Here is a 17,341-nt window from a genome sequence, read left to right as displayed (position 1 = left end):
AAAAGCTGAACTGCTGCTTATCTGCATTCCCTAGGGCTGTGGGAGCAGCAGCAGCAGCTGCTGCAGACATGGGTCAGTTGAGCACAGAAACCAGCCTGTACACTCTTCCCACCAGTCCTGTCCTGCCACCCAGCTCAGGTCCTCTAACAGCTGAGGAGTCACTTTCTTTGCAGGGTTATTCCCTTTTATTGTGACAGTGACAGGAGAGGCTCTACCTGACGTTTGGTTCAGCTCAGATGCAAATTTTGTCTTGTGTATGAAAACTGGAGTGTCATCCTGCAGTTATGTCCTGTGCAGGATGACTGAAGGGACCCTTCTTCTCTTTTTATGGCTTTACTTTCCAAGGCTACTTTCTGTTGAAACTCCCCAAAAGCAGTGGTGTGTTCATCACCCATTTTACTTTTCTAGTCATGGCCAAGGGACATCTTTCATGAAACACTGTGTGGCTCAAAGAATGACTCTGGAAAACAAGGTTGTGAAGACTTGTCTGCAGGGCAGATGGAATTGTCCCTCATGATCTCTTTGGGTTTAAAAGGTATAAGCATAAACATGTGCCATTGCACAATTTTGCTTTCAAAGTATAAGAGGATTACCTTAAAATATGCTGATTTTTGTGGTCACGCTCCCCACCCCTGAATCCTGCAGCTGCTGTTTTAATGAGTGACACTGAGTTTTACTTTGCTGCTTCATCTCTTTGCTGAACACAACTTGCACTTCAGCTGGAAGGCAGCAGCTGGCCCTGTGTAAGGCCATGAGCTGGGAAGGGTGGTGTGCTGTGCTGCTGGTGTGGCACAGGCCATGGGGTGCAGTGCTGATGAGCTGGCCCTTGGAATCTTTGACTCTGCACTGCTCCAGGTTCCCAAATCTGATGAAGGCCTCTGGAGGAGTCCCCCCAAGGCAGGCCCTGGGGAAGGGGCATGCAGATCGATGGGCTGGGAATAGGGAACAGGAAACCAGATGCACCTTAGGGCAGAATTTGATATCCAAATTCCAGTCCAGCTAGGAATGGAAAGTGCTGCTGTTCCCAAAGCACTGGCCTGGACTGGTATTACTCCAACAACCTCCAGACACAAAGTCATCCACTGGGGAATGCAAGAAGGCATGATAGCAGCTTTTTGCTGCTTGTGCTGTGGGAGAACACCAGCAACTCTGCCCAGGAGCAGCACAGCTCCTAATCACCCAGCAAGCAGTGACTTTGGCGTTGAACTTTGTGTTGGCGCTGATCCCTGCTTGGCTGCTGAGTGTTGGTTGCAGGCCATGAGTGTTACAAGCTGTAAGGGCTGGGAAATGTCAGCTCTGGAAAAGGGACCTGAAAGGACAAAGGTGACAGGTACTTTTGTCCAGGCTTGTGTCAAAACCCCTCGCAGAGGAAGAGAAGGCTTATGCTATCGCCCTGCTTGCCTTCCCTCCTGCGCAATCAGGCCCCTGTGCCAAAAACAGGATTGGGGCTTTCACTGGAGCCCAGTGGCTACCTGCAGCCAGAGCGCGGCGGCGCAACCGCTCGCGCTGCGCTCCGTGCTCCTGCTAATGATATCAAATCAAGCAGGAAATTATTTTTGGAGCAGTGAAGCATGTTGAAACCCAGCAGAAGGCAGCTGTTTGCGTAACCAGAGTTGTGGGAGAGCTGCCTCCCTTGTTGCCAAGCACTCGACTTCCTATCCTGGTGAGAAACGGCTTCCCCGCTCCAGGCAGCATGAGCGAATCCCCTTAGGCTTGGGAGGCTGGGCTTGGCCCAGCATCCATCCTTCCTGCAGTGCCTGCTTCATCTCTCTGAAAGTCCCCAGATGCTTTTTGGGGCGGGGGGTGTCAGAACTAGCTGATTCTTACTCCTTAGATCGCTCCTTAAAAACAAGTTACCCCCAGAACAAAGGGTTTTCTCCAGCATTTCAAATGCGTTTCAGTTATCTCTCAGCAGAGGTCCATATCTGGCAAACAGCCCATGCTGGAAGTGAAACAATAGTTCTGCTTCAGTCAGATCATCCACACCATGTGTTTACACCCTGGCTGCGTTTCCAGCACCAGTTTGGTGCCCTGGTGGCTCACACAGTGCCTTCACAAGGATGTGCCCTGGCATGCAGCTCCTCTGGCTGCACTTCAGCACCTCCTTTTCAGTGTAGCTCTTTCAGGAGTTCCCAAGTGTCTAATGGGGCTTGAGTTGTTTCCATTTTTTTTTTTTTTTTTGTGGGGGGGTTGGGGTTGGGGGCATGGTCTTGGCATACTGCTTCTTTTTCACTCCCTAGCAATACTGTTTCTGCCTTTTCTTTCTGCTCCATCACTGCAAGCTAGTGTTCAGGCACTGGCCTCACTCCACCTGTATGCTGATGTTTCTCTTACCCAAACAGGTCTTGCCCTGGGCTCTGTCTGCCTCTTATGCCCTCATACCAGAGCAGAAATAAATCCTTCAGCACTTTAGTGAAATGCTGTGCCCCATAAAATGGCATTGCTAATGTGAGTTGTAGGATTGCATTAGCCAGAAAGAATGAGATAAAGTCATGACTGCAGAGATGGGGCTTAAATTCCTGCCTCCAAAATGTGATGCTACTGTACAGAAAGGAAGGACTAAGTCAGTGCAGAGAGGTTTTGAGAGCCACTATGTGGGTATAAAGCCTTTTTTGTTTGTGGAATTATTATGTCACCCCTCAGTCATGCAAATGTCACCCCAGAAGAAAGACTTCTTCACATTGGTGCCCTGTTCTGGAGAAGTCCCTCCCTGATTATTCATGACCGCTGACTCCTTCAGCCATGTGCCCCTTTCCTAAGGGCTGCAGGGTGGAAAGAAATTCCCTGACGTTGTGAAAGGCAGGAAAAAATCCTTTCCACCCAAAATGACTCAGTCTGAAATATTTATGGTTTTTCAATAGGGTAATTAAAATCTCATGCAGCCCAGTTATGGTAAAAAGGTGTCTGTCCTGTGTGAGGCTGAAGCTTGTAACAGTGACATGAATATGTGTCATCAATGAGAGCCCAGAGCTGGGATGATGGGCAGGGTGATTTCCATACTCTATCAAAGTCTTGGTGTTAAAAAGATTAAAAAATAATTTTTAAAGCCATTGTCATTTCAGTTAATCAACCTTTCAGCAAAGTGCTGGACAGCTTCTGTGTGGTTTGGTACTCAGTGATGGAGCCTTTTGTTTCTGTCTGTTCCGCCCACGTCTACATTTGCAGCTATCTAATACTTTGCTGTCTAGGGCTGTTTAGTGAATGTTTTTAGTTGAAGACCCAATTATTTTCCCCTTGCCACTTAATTGGTCTCTGTGGCATCATTATGCCTTGTACCTTTGGTTTTGCTTTGGTTTGCAAAAGACACAGCACAGAGTGGGAACACCCTTGGAGACATCCCAGCTCCATCTTGAGTGTGCTTCCTGCCTTGTCTTTCAGCTCCCTTTCTTTTCTTTGTCCCCTCCATTGCCCTGAAGGGATGAAATAAAAAGCTTTGAAAAATCTCCTGTTTGGTGGCTGTTTTAACTGGCCACTCAGGCTTTGCCTGCTCCAAAGCCATCCTTGGTCTACAGTGCTTTAGCCCAAATTTCTTGGGACCTAAACAGAGGGATTTATTAAGATGTACCCCAAAAGAGAATCATGTTTCCTGACAATAAAATCCAGCTCATGAAATGAAGTTAGTATGAGCCTTAGAGGCAAAGAAAGGAACAGCTGCAGAGTGTGAGGAGCAGAACATTAAATCGATCAGTTTGAAACCTCTAAGGTTGGTCCTGTTTCCTCAGATGAATGACATAGCTGTGTCTGAATGGTACCTCTATTTCTCCACTGATATTTTACCAAAGTGTCACTGTAGGGAAGGGTTTAATTATACTTTGTCACCTTATCTCTGGGAACCACTTCAGTTCCGTTTCCGTGACGTTCCTGAGAAGCGTAAGACTAGAAAGGGATTTATTGTGTCTTTGAACTGCCTTTTGCTCTGAGGAATGAGGATATAATTGTAATGTAGGAAGGACAAACTGAACATGTTCAGGCTTGTCCTGGCTGATCTTTCCCTGTTGCTTTGTTTTCCCTTTGCCCCTTGCAGCTAGCACTCATGACTGGGACTTTCCAGCTGATAAAGCCTTGGCTGGCCTCTGGGCTAATTTGCTCCTGGCAAAACCAGCTCTCTGGCCGGCTGGATGTGTGGTTTCTTTTAATGCCAACAGGACGAGGGTTTGCCACTGTTTTTCTGCCACCAGAGCATCCATCTCTCACTGTTCACATCTGTGGGATGAGTACATGGGGAGTCTCGGGCAGATGGCTTTCATGCTCCCTCTGGGTTAATTTTTCCCACATGTTTATTGATCTTTGAGTACTGTTTTCTCTTCTGGTTATATTTAGTTTTACAAGAAGTAAGTCTGGGGAAGAAATTAAAGGCATATATTAACCCGACTTAAAGCAGCCCACAAAGAAGATCCCCAGAGCCTTCAAATTCCATGGTGCTTTGCTTTTAGGGTATCATAGGGTTTGTTGGGTGTGTCTGTAAATATAATAAGTTGTACACAGTTTGTGTAATTTAATTTTAAAAAATAGCCTTTGTCAGAGACCACTGCTAGACTTGATCTGAAGCAGGGATTAAATTAATCACCAAATTAATCACCTTTTTTGCTACCTTATAATTTACTGAAGAGCTTTGAATTTCCAGTCTAATCCCTCTCCCTATGCTTTGGCTATGATCTTTGTATTGGATTTTGATGCCGTTTTGATGGGGATTGGCAGCCATCACATCTATGTTGCTGATGTTGGGCCTGATCTTAAACCATTTTCAGTTCTACTGACTTTCATCTTTTCCATGATGCCCGCAGTTGGTCTTTTCTAGCCCCTTTTTCATGACAGCCCCTGCTGCAGCTGGGATTGCAGCTTTTATTACTAATTCCTTAGGATCTTCATTTCTTGTTTTACTCTCACCCTGTGGTTTTTACTCAGTCCTTCCTCAGACAAGTTTCCACTGACTCAATTTCATGCTTAAATTGAGTCAGGGCTCTAGGATGTGTCCCTGGGGCGAAGCCTGTTTCCAGGGCACCTGGTCCTCGTGGAGCTGGGCCAGCTGACACCAGTGTGCAACATCAAGGCTCCTGGGGAGGAATTCTTGAAACAGTAATAGAGATGTCACACATTTTCAAAATCTACATGTGTGTGCATCTCTCGTAAGTGGTGTTGTAATATGTGGGTGCTGCTGTTGTGTTGTCAGGGTGCTGCGAGACACAGCAAGCCGTGGGTTCTCATTGCATCACTGTTGTGGCTGGGGCAGAAAATGGCTTTTGGATGATCCAGGGAAAAGAAAGAGGAGAGGAAAATTGTGGTACTCTGGTCTGAGTGCTAAACTTACATGTGAGACACCTGATTTTTAAGGCTTTTTATTTCCACCATGGTCTTTATGGGATCTTACTAGGCCATTCAGGTTTTCTGTGCTTCATTTCCCTGTGAGTACATCTGGGGTGTTTGCACCACCATTACCCACAGGGATATTATGAAGATTAATTGTTAGATTTAAAGTGTGGGGGTTTTCAGCTGCTGTTGCATTAGGTTTGTTTCTGTAGGTAAGAAAGGAAAACTTTATAACAAGGTTCTTACAGGGACTGGTGCAGACCCAGGTCTGGGGATTTGTGTACTTTGGACACCCCAGTATTTCCCTGGTGCTGTACAGATCTATGTCCAACAGGCTTGGCAGCACTCTGAAGTCCTTGTTTCCATGGTTTTGCCCTGCTGAAAGTAAAATTGATGTGAAATGAAAATGTAATTTTTCCCCCTGTGCACTTAAAAGAAAAAAGCCAAGAATCTCAAGGCAAATAATTTCCTAAATTATAAATTCATCTGTTTAAGTGGACCTCTTTGGTGTGCTGAAAGCATCCAGCTTCTTCAAGGCTCAGGATACCACAAACACCAGTCTGAAATCATGGGTGCTGCTGGCCACTAAATAACATTGCTGCCTTCATAGCACCTGAAATACATCCCTAGGATGTCCTGCCAAAGAAGTGTGTGGCCTCTGGCTCTTGCACCAGCAGATGGCTTGAAATGTAAATATTGCAGCCACAGCAAACCCCAAGCGTGCAGCGGGCCGGTGCTTCACCCCGCACAGCTACAGCGGTGGATCATCCAAGCTTTCCAAACTCCTCTGCAGACAGCTGGCAGCTCACACCTCGCTCACCCCTCCTTATTCCCAACTGCTAATTTGCAATTAAATGCAAGTACACATGCAGTAAACACTCTGCTCCAAGTTTTCCATACAGGTCTGTCAGGTAACTTGCTGCTGCCGTTTGGGGGTGAGCAGAGCGGGGCTGTGCCGTGCGCGGGTGGCTGGGTGGAGAGCTGCCCATGAGGTGCCTAAGATGTGGTTCCCACTGAGTGCTCCCACAAATACCGGTTCAGCATCATGCAGCTGATGCTAACTGGCATCCCTGTAGGTGGTCTCTGTAGTGGGGCCAAGATGAAACGTGGTGTGAAGAAAGAGCTGAGTGCTTTCTCTCCCTAAGGGCAGTTCCTCCAACCCAGAGAAAACCTGTGTGAGGCAGAGCTCAAGATGCAACTGCTGCAGCAGCTCTGCAGTTAAAGCATGTTCTTGTTCAGGGCTTTGGCAATGCTGGAATCCACCAAAATACCCAGAATGAATAGAAGACCTGGTAATTACGTTTCACTGGTATGAAATGCATTCAATTTGCTTTTATTCATTGCTCCAAAATGTGCAAGCAACTTTAGTTAATACTGAATGTGCTTTTTAACCCAAATAATTTCCTACTATGTTAAACAAAGTAGTTGAGAATACCTCACTTGGTGAGAAGTTTCTTAGCCATTCCTTGGCTGCTGTTTCTCCTACCAACTGTGTAGAGGAGAAAGCTACTCCAATTTGCAAATGTGAAACCCAGAGCAACCTCCTTTCTGAATATATTTAACATGCAGAAACCATTGTCATTATGGATGAGGGAAACAAAGTACTTAATTGAAGGAGTTCAGTAAATAGAGCAGCAGTGAGACCACTCCTGATTAGAGCATAGGAAGCCTGCCCAAACAAGCAAACTGTGTGCCTTCAATTAATGGTTTCGCCCATTATTGAAATGGAGTGACTCATTCATCTCATTCAAACACCTCCTTTTGGGGTCAAACTCTTAATGAAATCCAATCAGTTGCCCCACAGCCCTCAGGCTCCATCTTTGCTGGAGAAAGAATTGGTTTTAAAGGGGCCTGCTGTGCAACCAGACAGGTTGCAATGGGATGCTGGAAAGTCTCCCGCCTGACCCTTGAAATTCCTTATTTGTGACTTTTGGGTATTAGTGTTTAAACACTGCTTCCCATACAAAATTAGTCCTAATGTGTCCTGTTTCATTAAAAGGTCTTACTAGACAAAAGATGCTGGAGCCCTTGATGAAGCATGGCAAAGTTTTTCACACCTTGAGGAAGGAGGTGTTGGCTGCCACTACTTGTTCCAAGGCGAGATCAGTCTGTGCCATACCTCTGGTAGGATGCTGCATTTACAGTTACTTACCTCAAGGTAAAGAATTAACTTGTTTCACCAGGGATTACGTAGCTTTAAAATGTCATTCACGTGAGCACAGTCCTGGTTAAGAGATGAATTTTAAGTGTCAGACTTGGCTAGCCAACGACTTTCTATTTACTTACCTCAAACCTGTGGGTGTGGGGTGTGGAGGGAGTCCTTGCTTTTGTGTGACACAAGGGTCACCCTCAGGGATCACTGCAGCAGCATTACCAGAACCCTGCTTGCAAAAGGGGCTGACAGAGGGAAAAGCTAGAGTCCCTCAGTGGGCTGATGCTGGGACACCTCCAGCAAAATAGGTTGTTACCTGCAGCATCAAACTATCTGCCCATAGTCCTGTTGTCTTACCAGAGTGTTGGGAAGGCACAGTCTTTGCAGAAAGCCAGAGCCTATGGTGTCTGTCTGCTTTTAGAAGGTGGGAGAGGTTCTCTTGGAAGTAGCAGTTACTGCCTCACTCCTCACTTCTCTGTGCTACTAAAAAAGGCAGTGGCTTGCCAGAAGTCTCTTCGTGCTTTCTGTGCCAGCCAAATCCTACCTCTTTCCCTCACAGGAACTACCCAGACCCCACCCCTCATCCTTGGGCAGCAAAATTCAAAATTCAGCTCTGCCCACACACTGCTTTGAGCCAGCTGTGAGTGAGGAGTGAGTGCATCATGATGGGTGAGAGCTCCAGCCGATGCCAAGCTTGCAGATCTTCCAAAGCCACTGCTGTGAGTCGAGACTTGACGTGCTGGAGTGCAGCTCAGGTTACTACAGCAAATCCTCAACAGTTTCCTGCCTAGCTGAGTCTTTTGGAGTCTGAAGCACTGTAACCTCATAAAAGGTGGAAAAAGCTTGAACTCATTCAAAGATTATTTCACACCACCTACAGCACTCTATGAAGTCAGACATGCTGTAACATATAATTAACGATGTGTTTGGTGGTGAGTCACTGAGTAGTCTAGCAAGCTCACCTTCAACCAGTCTGTGTGTGGGAGTCCTTACCTAGCAACACACCCAAACTGAGCATTTTAATAATTCACCACATTCTGAGCTTGGAAGAGTAGTTTTTGTTCCTTAATTAAGTAATTAAAAAAAAATACTTAAAGGCTTTGCTACCTGTTAGGGAACAAACCTTCAACATGAAGGAGAAGGTGGGGGATAACCCCAAAAATCTGTTTGTAGTACTACTTTCTGTTACTTTCTTTGGAGTATCCAAGAAAATGGTTAAGAGCTAGGAGACTGCATTTTCGTGTTATATTCAACAGTCACTTCATAAGATACATGAGTATTTCTTGAACTAAAATGTGGCATTACTCTTTCCAAGCTGCATGTCCTCCCAGACACAAAGTGAGAGTTGTGCTTATTCTTATTTATTCTCTGGAATGTTTTAGGGTTGCAGGGGAAAAAACCATCATTTTCCAGGGAATGAGCAAATATGTGCTTGTTTGGCTTATGACATGGTGGTGGGAGACACAGATTTGATTCTCAGTGTAGAGAAGGAAATTGCAGTTGCCTCTCAATGTGATCTAGTGTCATCCTTTCTCTGGCAAAAATCGTAGTAATAGTCCTAGTGAAGAGCAAGAGTTGGACAAACTTGCATAATACTTCTCTGATTACTTTTCCAGCCTCCAACTATTTTCAGCTCAGGGGATTTCCTGACATGAATGAGTGAATATGATTCGTGATGCTTTAGTAATCTTCAGTGCATCAGTCTTCTAAGTGCTTATCTAATCTCTCCTTGTGCCTGTCCAAACCTTTTGCTTCCACAACAACAGTAGCAACGAACTCCGCTGACCATCAACATATTGCAAGAAGAATTAGGCCTTTCTCTTTCTTTTGAATTAGTCTCTGACAGTTTCACTTGGTGCTTCCTGGTTTTTGTGGTGGAAATTACCATGTCAGTAGTGCCTACTCCAGAAATAAGCATTCAGAAAGCATAATTTCATGTGTGAATTTAAGACTTGTTTAGCCTGCAAGCATCTAATCTAACGTTAGATCTAATCTGCGTTATTGCCCAATCTCTCAGCCCTGTGAGGGCCACATGCAATTCCCCACTGGCTGTTCTTTTCCCCAATACTCTTTTAGTTTGTGTATTCTCAGGAAATTTTCTTACTTCACTGCTGTGCCAGATGGATCACAGATAGGTCGAAGAGCACATGTCCCAGCCTCACCAGTGGGGTGCCTCTGATGTGAGCACTGACCACCAACACCTACTTTCTGATGCCTATCTCAACCTGTCCCAGCTCATCCAATATTAGTTAGCACTGCTAGGATCAAAGCCAGGTGTTGCAAACCCCCATGCAGGGAGTGCAGCTTATACCTGGTCCTTGGCTAGACTTCTCCATTTCTGGGTCTACAGGGTGATGCTCTATAGTAGTGTGAGGGAAGCAATGCCTAAAATAACTAAAATCTTTTGGGGAGTACAGTTTATTCCCACATTTGTTATAAATTCATGTCGATGTGCAGGTGTTCAGTGAACCAAGGCACCACTGGGACTGTTTATGGAGTGCAATAGGGAAAAGCAATAATCACGCATTCAAGTGTAGCTTTGAATTAGCAAAGTGCAGTATTTGGAAATAGGGTGTTTTATCAGAGAAAAGAGCACATAAGACTAAATGATACACGAAATTAGCGGCAGACTCTGGGCAAAGCATGCAGATCCTCCCACATCTTATTGAAGCGTAACTGATATCCTTCTTCCGGCAATTAGCCGAGTGCCGCGGGAGAGTGCTGCGCTGGATGGGGCAGCACTAGTCTGGCCTGGCCAGGCTGCTCCAGATGCTTGGGAGTTAGCATCCTGTCACAGGGATCTCCTTCCCACTCCGGTGGTGGGATCTGCTGGGGCAGGGGCTGGCTCCTTCCAGCTGCTTTTCATTGCTGGGATTTTCTCTGCAGCAGGTGGGGATAGATCACTTTCCATGCCCTGATGGACAGCCAACCTCATCCATCCATACAAAACACTCTTTACCTGGGGAGCTCTGCCAAAGGAGGATTTTCCCTGTGGAAGAAGCCCAATGCTTTTTATGCAGTGCCCTGCATTGCCCTAGTGTTTTTTCTGCAAGGCTGAGTATCAAGACCCACCTGCAACCCTGCTTGTGCTGGGTCAGTGACACACACAGCAGTGAATGTCCCTTAAGGGAACCTAATCCACAGGTGTCTCCAATGGCTGGTGATGGCTGTGAAGTCCCTGTCCCATGTCTGATGTCCTCAGCACATGGCAGCTCTGATGTACCCCTGTGGTTCCACTCCTGGCTCTTTGCCCTGCTAATGCACCAGTGCCAATCTTTAATATCCCTCCCTCATCCAGTTCTGATGGAAACAGGTCATGGAGGCTGCCCATTCCCCTCTTCATATTTTTTTTCATTCCGCATCACATGAATTTTCCAGATGTGGCTGCCACTAGAAATAAGCAGTTGAATGAGCACTTGTCTGCGGGTGACTCATTCTCACCCTGTGAGGGGCTTTCTGGAGGGTGTGGATGTGAAGTCTCACTCCCTCCTTGGACAGCCTGCAGTGATGTCAAGCTCACCATAGTGAGAAAAAGCCTCCTGCTCTGCTCAAAGCAGTAGCAGCCAACTTCTGCTGCTTCTCATCTAAAGCATATATGGCAAAAATGACAACCTGGTAATGGTTTCCAGTTGCATCACGATTGTGAACTCCCCCCTTTTCCTGCTGATGCTTGGGAGGGGGTGGCTATCCACTAAGTTTTGTGTTCTCTGTTAAGAGAGGGGGAACACATTTCTCCATGTCTCTGTGTAATGTTTTTTCTATGAGGACAGGAGTAGGAATTGCACAAAGGAAGACTTGGGGGTGTTTTGTTTTCCTCTCAAAAGCATGGATAATGTGATGGGTGGTCCTCCTCCAGTAGTGCTGCCTTGAAGTCTGCTGAGCATTGGGTTGTCTGAGTTTATGTGTGTTACTGTGCTATTTCTTGCCCTGGGCTGTGGAAGCTGGACTACCTCTGTACATTGGCATGAACATTCTAGGAAATGTGGGAAAATTCTGTACGCTCAGTCTTTTTTTGGTTGAGGTTTTTGTGGGTTTGTTTTTTAAGAAGGCTTGGTGAAATTTTGTGCTTGGGTTTTTGTTGTTTTTTTGGTTTGGGTTTTTTTTTTTTTGGTGGTTGGGTTTTTTTTTACTATTTAGGCAGAATCTCAATAATATAGACCAGACCACATTGGGTCAGAGAAGAAATGCATTCAGCAAACCAGTAAAACAGAGCTCTTTGAACAAAATCACCACTAATTTACAGTAAGTTATGCAGTAACTTATGCATCACTAAGTTATCAGGAACACAATGGTCACTGCTCACTTTCTTACAGACCTGAAGCTGGTTACCAGAGCTCACGGTTTGGTGGAATGATTTCACCTGAACTTTCTCTTTTTCACCTCAGTTTTTTGCTTTGCTATTCTTTTTAACTCACCAGCTTTTTTTTTTCACCTCCATCTGCCCCTCTAAGGGTATGAGTGGATAGTGTGGCCAAACTGCAATCAAAGAAATATTTTGAGAGTCCTCTCAGAGCTGTTTAAGGAATCCAGGCTGGCTATGAATGCCGGCTTTATGCAGTGCAGTTTTGAAGTAGGAGTGAGTCACTAAAAAACAATCTGTGCTGTCTCCATGTTCAACTTTGACTTTATTAAGAAAAAGAAAACAAACACAATGCCATTCACTGCCGAAATACACATTGATCCTTTAATCCTCGGGGAATCATTGGGAGCTGCTTCCTCCTCGAAAGAATCGCATATTGACGCAACGTTTAATTGTGCAATTATACGCGTGCGTTCTTCTCCTGGGCTTTGCGGAGCAGGGCTCTGTGGCTGGAATGCTAATGGGAAAGCCACTGATATCATCTCATGGCACAGTCAGCCTTGAATGCAGCCTCCCCCTAAGTACCTGCCTCCATGGTCTGTCCTGGGCTTCTCAGGCAGGAAATCAAAGATAGGAATTTCAGCCAAGTAAGGACTGGAATTTGGGCTGGAGCCCAAAACTGTGGCCCCTGTTGGTTTGTTGGAGCTGACCCTGGTGGAGGCAGGAGGTTCTGGTGCCCAGTCCCTGCTTGGCACTGCCTGGGAGTTATGGCTGGCAGGTATTAGCTGGGATTCTGGTCAGGCTTTCTGTCTGTGAGCTGAAAATATGCCTGGAAATATGCCTGCAAATGCCTGGCCAGTGGCCTCTCCTGCTGCTGGTCCACTGCCTGATGCCCGCATGCTGCACATGCCTTTGTGGGATTGAGTTTTCACAGAAGTTTTGCTGAAAGCATTGCTTCAAAGCTACTGTGAAGTGCTCTGCACGTGTATTTCTACATATGTATGTGCCTAAATACACCCATATGCACTTGTTTGGCCAGGCCCTGCTTTCCAAGAGCTGCATTTGCTCTAAAGTTTGCCAGGTTTTTCAGATGCTGCATGTGTGCCACCTCTGACTTCAGGGGCAGGTGATGGGAGTTGGAGAGCCTCTGTGTTACTGTCATGTCTTGATCCAGAAACTGAACTCTCATTGCATTCATTTGGCTCATACTAATTGACCCGGATGGGAGCAGGTTGTGAAGGAACATGGATTAGCTCCTCACTTGCTGCCCTTGGGAGGTGTGGTAAAGGTTGGGATTTACTTGCCAGTAAATACAAGGGCTGGTTAGGTTTTAGATGGAGAAAAAACCCTCCTCCAGCTGGCTTTGGATCCTAGGATTTTTTGGGGGTCAATCTGTTTTCCAGTACATTACTATTAATGGTTTCAACATCAATTCTGCTTTCCCACCAGCATTTAGGATGGAGTTTCCAGATGGGTAATCTTAGCTGCCAGGTACTTGTCCCTTCTCCATGGCCACAGACTACCAAGTGAACCTTGCACTGGGCCTCACCATGGGTCCTGTGGCAAGTGGCCACCCCAATTTTTAAAACCCTTTAAAACTCTTTAAAGGAATGCTTTAAATGCATCCACCACATTTTACCTATTGCATTCAGGAAAGTGAAAAGGAGAGGCTTTTGTCAAGTTGTTAAGTCCTGGCTGATGTTACTGGCTCCTGGCCTCCAGGTCCCTCTGCTTATGTTCTCTTCCTGTTTCTCTGAAAGTTTTAAGTCAGGACAAGCTGCAGCTAGTCATGTTGGCAAAAACTAGTCCTTCTTGACCCTAGTTCCTCCTAGTCTTAGATTTAAGTGTTTGCTCTCTGCAGCCAAAATATTTGCATCCTCCTGAAAGCAGGAGAGTCAGATTCATTGGTCCCATGCAGGACAGGAAAACATGCTTTATTCCTCTGCTTTGTGGCAAGGCTGAAAAAAACAAAAGAAAGTAGTGGGCAGCTGTGGTTTTAGCTGACAGCTGAAAGGGGCTTTGCTAGCAGAAGTCCCCAGGGAAGAGACCAAGGAGGTTGCTGACACAAGTCAGGAAGGGGCTCTCTCTACAGATTAAAAAGCAGAGGAATTATAAATAACATGCTGAAGATAGAGATAAAGTTACCCAAGTTATTTTGACCATAAATCTCAGGACAGCGGAGGCCCTTAATCTCTCATTAATCAACAAGAAACTGGAAGAGGCCATACAATGAGCTCAGCTGCCAAAGCTGCTGTGCCCTTTTGCTCCATTTAATTTAATTGTATTAGTCCTGCCCGCAGCCTTTGTTCTTCCACCCTGCTCAGGAAATCTGCTGCTGGGTTTGGCAGGGCTCACTCTGGTTCCACATGGCTGGTTTGTGGACAGCCAGGAGGGATTAGAGGGAGAGCAGGAAGGGGAAGAGGATGGGGAGAGGTCCCACAGGAGCAACCTGCTTGAAGTACTTCATTTATCTTAATGCTACTGCATCCCTTCCTCGTGAGGCTTCCTCCTGATAAGCCAAACACAAAACTGAAAAGGACTCTGGCTGATGTCAGCAGAGATGGGAGTTCATGCTTAAATTTTAAAACAAAAAAACAGAGACCACGAGCCAGCTCTTGTTCAGCAGGTGCTAGCAGCCCAGAAAAGCATTCCTACCACCACCTTCCTTGGTTTCACTTCATCTCTTAAATGAGCCAACAAAGAAATGCAAAAGGTGGTTTCCAGGACACAGGTGAGTTTTGTCAAATTTCAGCATTTGTCCCTGTTGAAGTATGAGATAGCAGAGCAGCTAACTGGAGGGTGTACCTTCCTTACCTTTCCATCAAGGAATGACAGTACTTAATGTGTGGAAAAAGATGGAGCACTTGCAGAAAGATGTGCTTAGGAAAAGTGATTTTCGGATGACTTTGTTTCAGGCTTGTGGGGGAAACACCATTTTGAACTCCATATTTTACTGTATTTCTCTGATTTCAGGAACCAGCCATATAAAATTCCACAGATTTGTTATATCAAGCCCAACTTTTCCCAAAAATATAAATTGTCAAGGCTCTCTCCCTTTCACAGCAGTGAATTAACTATGAAGTCCTATGCTTGCAGTAAAGTAAGCACAGGGCATTGTTTGCTTATAGTTTTACAGAGTTATCCTTCTGTCATTGCTTACTGTAATTCTTCTTGGATGTGAAGAGTAAAACATATTTACATTGGTATGTGGGATTATGGACAACCTCAGGAAAAAGTAGGGCTGGAAAGGAAGTTCTTCTGGCTGATGAAAAATTTTGAGATATGTTTTTTACATATCAGAATGAAAGCTTGAAATAGAGAAACTCCCAGGAAAAAAAAAAAAAAGTCAAGCAAAAAAAAAAAAAATCACCACAACCCCCACACACACATTTAGCCAGCGGCAACTACTTATTTCAGTTATTTTATCCTTTTTATTTCCTTAGTAAATTTACTTTATGTTGCAATGCAAAGTAGAAATTCTGTATGTCTTGGATAAAAATTTTTGTCCACAAATTTGATTTCAGTACTTTGGGAACTGCTTGGCATATATAATTTTAATTTAGAAAGTGGCACTCTGCTGCACTAAAAATGAAAAGTAATGATCCAGTAAATGACTAATTTTGTGGTCTGAGTTAATTAGTGAAGCAGTTTGCCAGATAGAAGGCAGCAGGTCTAAATTACTGTGTTAAGTCCATTTGCAGAAAGATAATATCTAGCTTTGTTGTTTTAATAATAATTAATGAGAATTAAAATGTTCAGCTGGGATTTTTGCTGTTACTATTAACGGGAATATGTGTATATATATATATATATATGTATATTTATATTTGTTCTCTGATGCTTTTCTTGCTTGTTTGCATCTCAATCCTTGACTGTCTTGTTCTGTGGCTTAAAGAAATTATTCAGACTGCACCTTTGCCTAGCATGGAGGAAACTTGAGGCTTCTACAATTGGTGCTGCTGGTTATTTCATGAAAAACATGTACCGTAGACTGGCAAGTAAATCAGCAGTAATAAACCAGGCAATAAGCAATGTCTCATCAGCAGGCTCACAGGGAGCATCAGCTGGGGGCTCACAGCTCACTTTTACATTTTATTTTTGGCAGCACAGGTTGTTGGGAAGGCAGGGATGGCACACTCATCTCCAAGTCTGCATGGATCTGCAAGACTTCAAAGCCTTCTCTGGTGAAATCTAGATATTACTTTGCTGAAGTCCAAAATGCTTAAATTTGGATGCCTCCAAGGCATCATGGTGCCCTACATGACACCAGCCTTTGGTGTCTGCTGGGCATTTCCACCCCGAACCTGCTTCCTGTGTTTGGTTTTAATCACGTGTTTTGGGAAACCCTACAACTAACTGGGTTCTCATGATGGGGGAGAGTTTTAATGAGCTGGTTTAGTGGCTAATTGCTCTCACTGTTAAAAAAAGCTTCTCTCTTTGTTTTCAGCTTGACTTCCCTCAGTTTCAGTCTTCCAGGCCTGGACTTTGCCCTACTGCATTTGTTAAAATTAAAGCCCTTTGGAGTGTGGAATCTTCCCACATACCCTGAAAGACTAGGAAGAGTAATTTCCTAATCTTCTCTTTTAAGAGAACAGTGATAACTGGGGACTAATTACGGGCTCTATTGACTTTTTCATGTTTGTGGTTTTTAGATAAGTTGTAATTGTTCCTTTTTATCATTGTACAACTATAGTTAATAATTTCTGTTCCCTGTGCCTAAACCTGAGGATGTGGCCCTACTTCTGGTAAAGATTCAATATCTGGGGGCTCTGAGAGATAGTTGAAATTGGTTTGGTATTTGATATTGGTTTTGTTTGGGGCACCTTTGGAGAAAAGTAAGTGCATCAGTCAAAATGCTATTGACCTTCCCAGAAGGTTTTGTAGTCCTGTTTTTATTTTTAATGCCTCCTTTTCAAATGGCATCATCTCTCTGGTGGGTTTAGTTCTACTTGTAGGCTGTATTCTACCATCCTGAATCATCTTGAATACTTTCCTTAAGTTAATTATTTCACTGAGAAATTTCAAGGAGTGAGATGATACTTAGACTAATGAAATTGGGGATTAGACAGGGATTAGATGGATTCTAAAAAGCAGATGCTGTGCTTTCTGTGGGAAGATTTATAAGCTTCATTAAAACAAGAAAAACTCTTTTCCCCTGACACTTGGAGATTTAAAAGCATTATATTATACCCTATTATTAATAAAATGATAAACTATATTGATAAAAATAGCCACCTTTTGCTGAAATTTCAAACTGTGGTCATATCCAAATCCTTCATGAAAGGATGTGAGTTCTTTTAATGCCTTATGTACTGTGACTTGAAGAAGAATTGTTCCTCATTCAAATGCCCAAGCCTTTGCAGGATGGAGGTAGAAATATCTTGTTTATGGTATTTATCTAGCTACCTCTATTTTTTCTGTTTGCAGTGTTTATGTTCCTACATATGTTGGGTTGGTGGGAAGTCTCATCAACACCTTGATAGCAATGGCTTGGATCCCTTCTCAGACTAAACCAAAGTCAGACCATCATGTGGCAGAGCACAGTGAGTATTTTGTGTTTCTGATAAATAGTACATAAAAAG

The 17,341-nt window shown here is 44.5% G+C and overlaps 1 protein-coding gene across 4 annotated transcripts in view; it reads left to right on the top strand.

The window, feature by feature from the left end:
- Positions 1-17,341, top strand: part of SLC67A1 (solute carrier family 67 member 1) — a 63,218-nt gene that overhangs the window by 22,358 nt on the left and 23,519 nt on the right. For all 4 annotated transcript variants that reach the window (XM_085581494.1, XM_031505062.3, XM_085581493.1 and 1 more), the window contains one exon: positions 17,187-17,302. In XM_085581494.1, coding sequence (XP_085437620.1) covers positions 17,187-17,302 — 116 coding nt within the window. The remainder of the gene's footprint in view (positions 1-17,186; positions 17,303-17,341) is intronic.

This window comes from Lonchura striata, chromosome 5, assembly GCF_050655825.1.
Source record: "Lonchura striata isolate lonStrDom1 chromosome 5, ASM5065582v1, whole genome shotgun sequence".
Taxonomy (NCBI): domain Eukaryota; kingdom Metazoa; phylum Chordata; class Aves; order Passeriformes; family Estrildidae; genus Lonchura; species Lonchura striata.
This window is presented reverse-complemented; position numbering and strand designations above follow the sequence as displayed.